Source organism: Macrobrachium rosenbergii, chromosome 41 (assembly GCF_040412425.1).
Source record: "Macrobrachium rosenbergii isolate ZJJX-2024 chromosome 41, ASM4041242v1, whole genome shotgun sequence".
Lineage (NCBI taxonomy): Eukaryota > Metazoa > Arthropoda > Malacostraca > Decapoda > Palaemonidae > Macrobrachium > Macrobrachium rosenbergii.
Genome location: NC_089781.1, coordinates 11,836,355 through 11,848,937, shown reverse-complemented (window position 1 = coordinate 11,848,937; position 12,583 = coordinate 11,836,355). Strand labels below are relative to the sequence as shown.

Below are 12,583 nucleotides of genomic sequence, written 5' to 3'. Positions count from 1 at the left end.
GGTAGCTTCCTCCATGGCTCTACTACATAAAATAACATAATTTACCCTAAAAAAAAAAAAAGAGAGACTGTTTGCCCTCATCCAAGAACAAACAAAGCAAGGATAACTACAGACAAAATGATCCAAATAAAGTTGAGTAAACTACCATGTACAAACTCATCACATACAGTTCCCCTTTACCCAGGAAAAAGGTAGCTAGAGAGAACCTTATCTGTTTGTGACACAAAGAAAAGACTAGGAGATAATCTCCCCTGCTGAAACCAGAGGTGTTAGCGTACGGCAGCCTTCGTACTGGATCTCAATGTCCCTCAAGTAGTTGGAAACAAATACAGAGCTACACCTCCACTGTGCTGCCAAGACTAGATGGTCTAGAGAGAGGTGCTGGTGAAAACTAATAAATGTAGCCAACTGCTCTGACATCATGTGGTTTCACCTTCAAAAGAGGACAAACCTCTGGAGAGACTGCATGGTGTCCCTTCAGAATTAAGGACTTAACCAAGAAAGCCATGGCATTTGTAGACATAGGAAACTCAGGCTTCCTGACTGAACAAAACAGGTTCCTAAACAGCTTCCTGACAGGTTTAAGATGGGACATATAATACTTCAGCCCTAACAGGGCATTAAAACTAGCTCTCTTTCCGCAAGAGTTAGAGTTTCTAGCGAAGGGATAGAGAAAACTCTAGGAAGAGCTTTGGCCTTAACATCGTTCTTGGCACAAAAGGAAGCCAGAAAAGATCATTCTGCTCCAGTACATGAAAACCCTAACGATGATATCGCTTGCAATTCATTTATTCTTTTGGCTGAAGCCAAGGCCACTAGAAAGAGGGTTTTCAAAAAAAAAGCCTTGAGAGAAGCCTCTCTCAGGGGCTCAAAAGAAGGGCCTCTAAGGTGTTGTAAGACGTCTAGGTTCCATGAAAGAGGTTTCTGAAGAACCTTCAGCATTTCCAGGTGAAATGAGTGAACAGCTTCACTTAAGTCAACATCCTTTGAAATATCAAATCCAGTATGCCTTAAAACAGAAGCAAGCATGGATTCATAGCCTATGATGGAGGCAACAGACAAACCTTTCACATATCTTAAGAATCACGAAAACTTAATTACATTATCAATGCTGGTGTGAAGACATAAACTGCTCCTGGACTTGCACCATAATCTATACAGTTCCCACTATTTCTGATATAATATATTAGTGGACTTTCTCCTTGCAGCGGGGACAGAGTCCCTAGGTGACTTTGAAAAGCCTCTAGCACTGAGGAGCCTGTCGACAGTTTCCAAGCGGTCAGACGAAGCACATTGACATTTTTGTGCAGCCTTCCTGTCCCTGTCTGTCGAAGTAGATTTGTCCAAAAAAGGTCATTTGTCTGGAAACTTCTATCAACATTTCTAGAGGTCTGTAAACCAATGCCTACTTGGCTACCAAGGTGTGATTAGAGTCATGGTGGTGTTCCAGGATTCCTTCATTTTCTTGAGCACTTCCTTCAACACCGGAAACGGAGGAAGCATATACGAATAGGTTTGTCCAGTCTAAAGCCTTAGCGTCTACTGACCTTGCTTGAGGGTCCAGAACTGGTGAGACGTACAATTGGAGACGATGATTCATCTTCGTTGCGAAGAGACTGAAGGGAGGTTGGCTGAACTCTTTCCAAATTGCCTTGCACACAGTCGCGTTTAACATCCATTCGTGGAGGAGTACCTGTCTCGGACGACTTAGCTTGTCTGCCAGAACATTCAATTGACCGGGTACAAACTGAGGCATTAGGACAATGTCCCTCTCCTCCATCCAGAGGAGTAAATCCATGGTAATGGCTACTAATGTTTCTGATTTCATGGCCCCTTGTCTTCTTAGGTACGACAGAGATGCCGAGTTGTCCGAGAAGACAGAAATCACTTTGTTGGTCACTGCACTTTCCAGCCTCTGCAGCCCCTTCTGGGTAGCCGACAACTCCTTGGAGTTTATGTTGCAGATTTATTTCAACTGGTAACCATAATCTGGAAACAATCTGATTCGCCATAACTATACCCCAGCCCTTGTCCGAGGCATCTGAATACAGTGAAATGTCTGGGCTTGGGGGCTCTATAGACTTCCCTGCAAGCAGTGTCACTTAAGACATCCACCAACTAAGGTAACAGAACAGATCTGTGTTCCAGGGCACTAACTCATGGATTTGCTGTGACTCTCTGTGCCCGTGCTTCCTCAAGTTCAACTGAAACAGTCTCATCCATAGTCAAGCACCTGGGACTAACTTCCCCAGAGAAGACATATCACCTAAAAGAGACAGCCAGCATTTGCCTGGCATGCTTCCTGAGGAGGCAAATTTGCTAGTGATTGACAAGAGATTGCCTACTCAAGCACGTATAGGAAAAACCTTGAAAAAAACAGAATTTATCACCATGCCCAGGTAGGTCACTCTTTGAGATGGTTCCAGTGAAGACTTCGCTACATTTATCAGTGACGCTAGAGCTTTCATTAAGCCTAGAACTAGCTCTCTTGCCCTCAGACAATCCTCCCTGGGCTTCGCAATGAGAATCCAATTGTCCAGGTACAGAAGTATCTTTACTCCTAGTAAGTGAGGCCATTTCGTGAAGGGGGATAAGACCCTGGTGAAAACCTGAAGTACTGAACTTAATCCAAAACAAAGAGCTCAAAATTGGTAAGTCTTTCCCCAAAAGACAAAGCGTAGGAACTTTCTTGAACGTTGGTGAATGGGGACATGAAAGTACGCATCTTTCACGTCCACCATAAACATCCATACCTCTTTCTCCAAGGTGGCAAAGACCGTGGAGGCCAACTCCATGGAAAAAGGAGACAGTTGGACATAGAGACTGAGCTTGGAAATGTCCAAGACAGGCCTCCAACCTCCCGTTGCCTTTGGAACTAGGAATAGCCTCTTGTAAAAACCTGGTGAAGCATCCGGTATTTTTTCTTTGGCTGCCTTCCCTAACAGAGAAGAGACTTCTTGACTCATGTACCTTCTCTTCTCTGGGTTGCCTTTCTAAGACCGAAAGGCTATGGGCTGGATTGACAGAGGAGGCGAACTCCTGAAAGGAATGCAACAGCTTTCCAAAAGTATTTTTGCTTAACCAAGCATCTACCCTAAGCAATCCCATAATTGAGTGAAGAGGCTTAACCTGCCCCCCACACAGGTACCTAAGGGCTCAAGGAGCTATCTTTATTAGACTTTGAATTTTTAATACGTATAAGAGGAGATAAACTTCCCTCCCTTGCAGAACAGGATTTAGAACTTTGCTGGCAAAAGGATACTTTCCTCCTTCCAGCACTTGGAAAGGAAGACCTAGTAAAGGAGGTAGCACTGCCCAAAGGACGTTTAAAATTTTAGAAGAGGGGGAAGATGCTTGGGACTCATGGATAAAAAACCTATTCTCTATCTTCTCAGTCTCTGAGCTTATGGACACAGACAATTTTTCATCAATAATCTTCCCCAAAAGATGTGCTGAAATTAAACTGTTTACTAAGGGGAGAGGCTGAAGGAACTGGCAAAGAGCAAAGCTGCTCTCTTCTGTGAACTTGAAGGTTGCTCACAACATGGGATAGCTCCCATATCACATCAAGAAACACCTTGTCTAGGGAAGCTAAAAACCCTGAGGCCTTAACAAATGGATCCCTGGCCAAAGGAGGAAGAAGTTCACCAAACTTATTCAAGCACTGTTCAACTATGTTCACTACAATTTCACTGAAGGGCATAGCTTTGATAGCATTAATCAAACTCTTATACATATTCTCAGCCTCTGAAATAGCGAAATGCAACCTACCTGATGCAATAGTCAGAAAAATCACGGAGAAACTCTCCTGTCCAATACACTAGTGACTTCCTAGCATGAAGGGAGACAAAAGAGAGGATCCATTAGAGGAGATCTTCTTAAGCAAAGCCTTAACAATAGAGTCAGATCTCCCACGTATAGAGTCTGATAGCCTAAAAGGAAGGGAGAGGAGAATAATCAGACCCCAACCTGGAAGCTCTTAGAGAGCGAGCAGTATTAGAATGCTCCACTGAAAAGAACTGTAGATATCTGTCCAAACACAACTGAACCAGTTCCTTAAAACCTGAGGTGACCGATTCTAAGTGTTCCTCTTCCTTATCCGAGGGTAAAGTAAGAGAAGGAGAACACTGAGAGGAAGGGCTGGGCCTAATAAACAAGTCTTCCTCATCTGTGACAACCGAAGAAGCCTCAGAACCAGATGGTTTTGAAAGACCCAGCACTAAAATTCTACTAATCCACTCTGGTAAATATTTGAACTGAGAACGGTCTCTCTCAAGATCAGACTGAGAAAATGCAGCTGACACAGGAGCGTGAGAACCCTTTAACCACAGTGATTTACCTTCCAACACATGAGAAGCGTGACTTGTCACCTTGATGCCACTAAGAACTCATCTGCTTGCACTTACCTCCTCAGTCCTCTTACTGTTCAAAGACTCACATATCATTGACACTGACTGCAGCCCCGAAGAAACTCTACGGCCTACTATCTCTTGAGGATTCACCAACTCTTCCCTCGGACTTGATGAGGAAGGATACAGACTCGATGAGGCAGAGTGCAGGCTCGCTGAGGCGGCATGTGGCCTAGAATACACCTGGCACAGCCTTGACGAAGACCCATGCAAAAGCTCTCGAGGACTCAGTGCTTCCTGTGGCCTCAAATGTCTGACACGCTTAGTCTCAGAAAGACAGCCCATAAAAGCCACAAAAGCCTTGGAAGCAGACATACCTGCATCCTTGATGAAATCAAAACTTGGACTATCGTCAGCATAAAGGGAATCTGGGCTCAAACGCTTACTACAGGAATGCCTAACTAAGGACTCCAGACTCCTTGAGGCAGCAGCAGGTGCAGTGGCATCACTCGCTGCTGAACTCAATTAGTTACCTGGTTCGGAATAATCGCTATAATAACCTTGAGATAACGGATTCAAAAGCGAAGGCCTAGACCTTTTCACCCTACCATGAATGTCTTTAGGTAAGAGCAATCTGCATTTGACCACCAAGGACCAAGAAGCAAAGGCAGGAGACAGAAGGCACAGCCCATGAACATCCTGGGATATTAGTCCTCGTTTGGGAACCCCAGGACTATCAGGCCATCTTCTCTATCTCGTGCAAAGACCATTCCCTGCAATGATCTCAACAAGTTACCCCACTATGGTCAACGAATAATTCGTGTGTATCATACTTCAAAGAAACCAATCCGGTCTTGAAACCACTTACCTTGCAAAATCTAACAGATTTTGATAAGGAAGATTGAGAAGAAGAATCCATAGTGAAACAACAAACTTCAGTCTAGACGATCCAATTCAATAACCATGAAAAAACAAACCAAACTTCAGAGCACGTGTCTACACAGCCATCCTGTGTATCAACAAGAGTAGAATGAGCAGCCAAAACATTCGTTGTCTTACCGCCCCCCCCCTTTTATAGGGTGGGGTAGTAACTACTGGGAGGGATCGTTAACGATTGTTTCAATTTTAGCACTTGTCGAACCCGCGCCTAAGTAGTCGCAGATAAAGCTAAATGATAGACGGTAAGTTTCACCTCAAAAATTAACTTATAATATGACACTCCTAAGACATAAAGAGCAGGACATAAAGAGCAGTCTTTAAAACCCCAACGCACAAATTCTTTTACAATTTTTATCTCAAATACAGGAATGAAAGCTAATTTAACCATGTATTTTCCTAGGAGTACAGGGTTCCACAAGGTTTCAAAAAATAAAACCCACCCAAAATTGTATCAATACACTACAAAATAAGTGGTACTAAAAAAAATCACTCAATTTTTCAGCTTTAAAAAGAAAATTTTTAAATATTAACAGCCTTACAAAAAACTAATTTTTTTCAAAAATACTATGAGCACTGATACAACCATATTCATAGGGCATTTCCAAAACAAATTTAGTACTAATTTTCATAAATTTTAGCAAACCAAGCAGTTCTACCTCTTAAATAATTCAATGAAACTGTTAAAATTAATGTTTTTAAATTTCCATTAATGCTATCATTCTTAAACATTAGTTGATTTCAGAGCAAACCAATTCTTATATACAACTACTACAGTATTGCCACACAATGAGAACACTTCTGTTAATTGAAGAAAAAATTATACTTAAAATATAGAACCTTCACACATGCACCCTGTAAACTTTAATACATATAAAAAACACTTAGCACTCATTGTTAGTATCACTCATATCCCACAATTATCATTTATGACACGGCCAAAAAGTCAATAGGAAAATATTCATATACAGTACTACTGCAAAAAACTAAGCAACTCCAAACTTTTCTAGTCAAAGTAAGATTTCAAGAGGTCAGCAGACCCAGTGAGTTCTACTGTGAATTAACCTGCAACACTAACAGAATTAGCCTAGTTACTTTTAAAAATAAAAAAATTATAAAAAAATGTTTATAACTGCTACAACACTGTTCCCAAACTCCGGTATAACATCCAAGTGAAAGCTTCATCTAACGAGGAAATTAGCAGCAGTTACAGCAGAATTAGAAAATTACAGGGGAGAAATACCAGTACAGTACCAATTTTACACATCTGTCTATAATACTAAAGACCCAAGAATGTCACTAACTTACAGGACTGCCTATTGTAACAAGTATTTTATACGATGGCGTGATGTTATCAGTAGTCTATATGAAACAACAGATTTTACATGAACATGAAGAATAATTTAAATTTCATATGGGATCCTAAACTAGTAAAAATTCTTACCTTACACAAGAAAAAACAGCACACTCCAGAGGAAAGTGAGCTCGTCACTGAAAATTTGGAATCGGGAAGACTAGTGTCAAAAAACCATATGTCGTCTCTTAAGCAAATGGCAGGACTAAAAAACCTAAAAAAATTTTTGCTCACTCCTACTGAAAGTAGCAATTGATAAGTTAGAGATGTGTAATAAATTTCCATATACAGCAATATGGCTATCTACTAGATAATCTTCCCACCATCTAACAACATAACCTAAACAGAAGGTTTGAGTACTCTTACGGATTTCTGGATTGCATTAGTTTTTTGTATCTATGAAGAGAGGCAAATGTTGACTGAAAAACATCTAGCAACTGAAGTACAAGCATAAGGTAAGCTGACAAAGTTGGCTAAATCACATGCAAATAATGAAACTAATCTCATGAGGGCTGTAGCAGCTCTGCATAACACTTCTACACTGGACATGGCAAAGTGGAGAGTATTTAGTCAATTAGGCTACCATTCCAATCTTGGCTGAATACTGGGAAGATATAATTATCTAGGCTTTTCTGATAATAATAGAACTCCATGGTCATCTCTTTTAGTACTACCTAAAATCATTATTTCAACCAATGGATGTGCGAATACTTGAACTCCAGATAATGAACAAGTTATCAGGCACAGCATGATTACATAAAAAGGCCCTAATTTCTAAGGACAGGATGAAACTGTCTGATCCTGCTTCAACTGCCAATTTTCTTTAGGAACAAACCACCTCTCCTCAAATGGATCCCATAAATCACTCACTAAAGCTCAACAACACATCTTAAAACAAGTCAATAAAAAACCTCTGAACACCACCTCTAGTTCCAGTAAAACATACATTGCTTTACGTAAAACGATTAGGTGCCAGAGAATACATAATTCTTTCCCATGACATATAGTTGCCACTCCTTCCAAAGAGGCAGTGGATTATCATGAAAGCAGGAACTTCAAGGATACTGCACATAATGCAAGCAACGCCTAAGGTTTCTTGGAGGAGTTGACAAATCCTCCTAAACAGGTAAATAAAAAGTGGAAAAATTGCATCTCTATCCAGGTGCAGCAAGATAATAGCAGCCAATATTCCTTGAGGACGTCGGTAAATGGAACGACAACTTCAATTGTATTACTTTATTATTTCTACCTCTTGTTTTACACCAATTACCTTTGTTCTCTTTGTACCTAAAAATCTCCAAAACTTAGTGTTTCAAAATTACTATATTACTGATATCAAAATGAGATCTATGACAAATTTCCAAAATGATTCTGAAATAAACTAAAATCAGCCAAAGCAGTAAGAAATTTGAAGAGTAAGACAAGGTAGAAAAGTCTCAAGCAACAAGCAAGTAAAGAACTGTCTGTAATGGCTTACTAATTCCTTTAACCTCAGCAATTTGCCTCATGAAATGCTACTTCACTTTGGATGTTTTGCTCACATCTGAGAGTAGCAGTTTGGGAATTTTGTAAACTTATGTTTCATTATTACAATAAAAAATAAAGGATTAGCTGTCACTCTCTAGTATACACTTGCTAAAACTACACAACTCTTCATCACACATTTTCATACCAAAAATGTTACGCAATGTACGGCCAGGATGGTAGGGACTAGAAGGGAGGGAGGATGCCTTGTTGACTTCTCCTGTCATCAACTGGCTGGAAGTTTCAGGGGAGGGTGTTGGTGGCTTTGGAGACAAATTCTGAAGCGTACCTTCAGATGCTGAATGATGACTGGTAACAGATGACGGTAAGTTGAAAGACTGCTGAGGTGATGATGGTTCACTGCTTAATTCAATAACCTTTTAAAACAAAATAACTGTGTTACAAAAATGAAGCAAGAAAAATTCATACAGTACTTCATAAAAGTGAACACATGCAAATCATGCCTAAACTAAAAAATTTTTATAATAAAATAAAGTTTTATATATACTTACCAAATAGTTACATAGCTATAGTTTCTACTTTACACAGGAGCTCAAAATTCAAAAACTGCGGTAGCGCTCTTTTGTTTTGGGTGTAGGTAGACTGTCCCACCCACTTTTGGGGAAGAACAGGTACAACATAGATAAAGAGCTCAATTCGTTTATGCTCTATGCCCATGAGAGGGGAGGAGGAAGGGCTCTGATCATTAATTATTTGGTAAGTACATATAAGACTTTATTTTAATATAAAAATATCATTTTTATATGAGTAACTTACCATATAATTACATAGCTGAATCCCACACTGAAAGGCAGTGGGATGAATGGACATATACTACCCAAAAAAGAACCTAGATATGGAGAAGAATTTGGAATAAAAAATTAGCAAGCATCATGAAATGCTTATTGTAACCTTACCTGGCGAGGGAGCAACAGCAGACAGGCACTGCCTCTGGTCAAAGCTCCTCCCAACCTGTAGAAGAGTCGCCTCTACTTAAGTGGGTGCTTTGCAACGTAGGAGTTTATCGCAGGTTGCTAAAGCTTACAATCCAAAAGACACATAAATAAATATGTGTATATGTCCTTGCAGTACAACAGAAAAAAGACCAAATAAAATCTTAACCTACACCATCACAACATTTAACCAAAACCATAAAAAAACAAAGATTGGTGACACTCACAACCCAGTGCTCAACAGACTTCCCGAGAAGTGCAACTATCCTTATTCAAGAATACAGAGGAAAAAGAAGGCATTCCTCCTATCCTTCATTCCCAATACCATGCCAGTTGTGAAGAACGGACCTAAGGTACTACATCTTTCGTACACAGTTTTGATATCACATAGGTAGAACATAGCAAACATTGACTTGCATCTCCAAGATGTTGATTGCAAGATTAAAGAGAGAGACAGATTACTTACGAAGGCCAAAGACGTAGCCACCGCTCTTATTTCGTGCGCCTTGACCTTACATAAGGGCAGAAAATCCTCTTGAACCCCTGAATGTGATTCCGAAATTACAGACCTTAACAAGAATGCCAATGCATTCTTGGATAATGGACGACTGGGGTCTTTCACAAAACACCAAAGGTGTGAGGAGGAACCTCTAAGACTTTTGGTTCTCTCTAGGTAAACTCGTAAGGCCCTTACAGGACAGAGGACTCTCTCTTGATTGGTTGGGCCCAGAATTTGACAGGTTCTTGATCAAAAAGGAACATGCCTAAGGGTTAGTCGGGTCCTCATTCTTGGCCAAGAAACCCAAAATCAGCGAGTATACAGCGTTACTTTGAGTAAAACCTATTCTCTTATCAATAGCATGTAGCTCATTAGCTCTCTCAGCCATAGCTAGGGCCATGAAGAATAGTCTTCTTCATCAGATTCCTAAGCGAGGATGATTCTAAAGGTTCAAACAGTGGTCCTGACAGCCATTTAAGGACAATCCAAGTTCCAAGCGACTTCTGAATGTTTTCCTTGTTTACTAGTATTAAAAAACTTTATCAAGTCGTCAATGTCTTGATTCAAAGAAAGGTTTACTCTTCTATGCCTGAATACAGAATTCAACATTGCCCAGTAACCCTTGATGGTGGATGTTGCTAACCCCTTCGAGGTTCTAAGAAATAACAGAAAATCTGCAATCTGGGCTACAGATGTCTGAAAGACTGTCCCTTGGCTTGGTAGACTGCAGCAGGAGATCATCGCCTACACTTAGTAATATGCTTCTGCAGCCTTCCTTGAAAATCCTTTTGCTCTGACAAGCTCCCTGGCAGTCTGAAGCCCGTCAGAGCGAGAATGGATAACCCTAGATGGAATCTGTGGAAATGCAGCTGTTTGAGAAGATTTCTCTTCTGAGGAAGTAGTCTTGGGCAATCCGTCAGTAGGCTTAGGAGATCTGGAAACCACTCCTTGTGCAGCCAAAAGGGAGCGACTAGTCATCGAAACGTTGCTGTGAGTGCTGAACTTCTTCAATATCTCCCTCACCATGCTGAAGGGAGGGAAGGCGTATACGTCGAGATCTGACCAATCCTGCAGCAATCCATGCCTGAGGATCCGGAGCAGGAGAACAATACAGAGGAAGGCAATGGTTCCTTGACGTCGCAAACAGGTCTACTGACAGCTTCCTCCCCAGCTTCCACAAGTTGATGCACACCTGTGAATTGAGTGTTCACTCCGTCGGTAGAACCTGTTTGCCACAACTCAGTTCATCCACCTGGACGTTCATTTTCCCCTGGATGAAGCAGGTCACAACTCGGGTCTTGTTGCTTAGTGCCCATGGAAGAAAAACCTTGGTTGCTTTGTAAAGCGAAAAAGGACGAGTCCCTCCTTGGTTCTTGATGTGGGACAGAGCGGTCATGCTGTCCAAATGGACCGCCACTGTCCTGTTGAAAGTCTGCGCTGCAAAATACTGAGGTGCTAGATGAATTGCCTTTAATTCTTTTACATTGATGTGAGGGTTCCTTTCAGTTGGAGACAACGTTCCTGAAACCTCCATGCCATTGAGAAGAGGCCCCCAACCCAGATCTGAGGCGTCTGAGTACAATGTTAGGTCGGGGCTCACTGGAGACAGAGACTTCCCTGTTGCAAACCTGTCCTTCACCAACCACCACCGAAGGTCCTCTTTGATTTTGAGGTTAATGTTGAAGATGAACGAGCCAGGGAAAAACTTCCTGAGCCAGTTGGCCTTGAAGTAAAACTGCAACACTCTGGTGTGCAACCTGCCCAACGGTACAAACTTCTCGATGGAAGAGAGGGTTGGCTGAGCAGGATGGGCAAGATATGAAGTCTTGTACTTTTCTGTGACAATTCTGAATTCTTTGTTGGGGCAGAAAAGCCCAAAAATTCAGAGAATCTGTCACTATCCCCAAATATAGAATACACTGAGTTGGGACTAGTTGAGATTTCTTGAAATTTATTAATAGTCATAGTTCTTGAGCAAGTCGAAGTGTCTTCTGCAGGTAATTCGTGCACTGAGATCTCGAGGGGTAGCGTAGGAGCCAGTCGTCGAAGTACAGAGAGAGACATTTATCCCCACTGGATGTAACCATTCTGTCAGAGGGGCGACAACTCTAGTAAAGACTTGAGGAGCGGAGGAGAAGCCGAAGCACAGCGCCCGAAACTGAAAGAGACTGTCCTGGAACACAAACCTCAGATACTTCCTGGAATCCTGGTGAACGGGAATGTGGCAGTATTCATCCTACATGTCAATCGTGACCATCCAGTCTCCCTGGTGGATGGCTGACAAGACCAACTGGCTCGTTTCCATTCTGAACTTTGTTGTCTGAACGAAGAAGTTCAGAGCACTGACGTCTAGGACAGGTCTCCATCCTCCCGATGACTTGGGAACCATGAAGAGGCAGTTGTAGAACCCCTCTCTGTCTATATCCTCAACCACTTCCACGGCTTCCTTCTTGAGTAGAGCTGAAACTTCTTGAGACAGGGCCGAAAACCTCTCCGAGCCTACTGAGTAGGCCGTTAAGCTGATGGGAGAGGTTACTAAGGGACGTTTCTCCCTGAAAGAGGCTGCACAGCCCTCTTTTAAGACCTTTAGTACCCACGGCTCTAAATTCCTGTTCTTCCACCTGGTCCAAAAATGAAGAAGTCTTGCTCCCACTGGAACACAGAGGATAGATAACTCACTTTCGAGGGGCTGACGTAGTGATAGGTTTCTTGACGGGTCATGTCGTTTGGAGGTTGGATCTAGGATGGGACTGGAATCGACCTTTAGTACCTCGAAAGGGCTGTTGCGGCAACGGAAAAGATGTCCTAGCAGATTTGGCAGTTGAAGTAGCTCGTGCAGGGAACCTAGTCCTCTTGGTGGACTCTGCGAGAAGGTCCTGTGTAGATTTCTTCTGGAGTTTGGCTGTTACTCGTTCCAGAGCCTCTTGCGGGAATAAACTAGTCTTGTCTAAAGGGCCAACAGAAGACA

At 41.9% G+C, this 12,583-nt stretch overlaps 1 protein-coding gene across 1 annotated transcript in view; it reads right to left on the bottom strand.

Moving 5' to 3' along the window:
• Positions 1 to 12,583, bottom strand: part of LOC136826835 (early endosome antigen 1-like) — a 64,598-nt gene that overhangs the window by 38,513 nt on the left and 13,502 nt on the right. Inside the window, exon 3 of the mRNA XM_067084315.1 lies at positions 8,312 to 8,540. Within this exon, the coding sequence (XP_066940416.1) occupies positions 8,312 to 8,540 (229 nt within the window). The remainder of the gene's footprint in view (positions 1 to 8,311; positions 8,541 to 12,583) is intronic.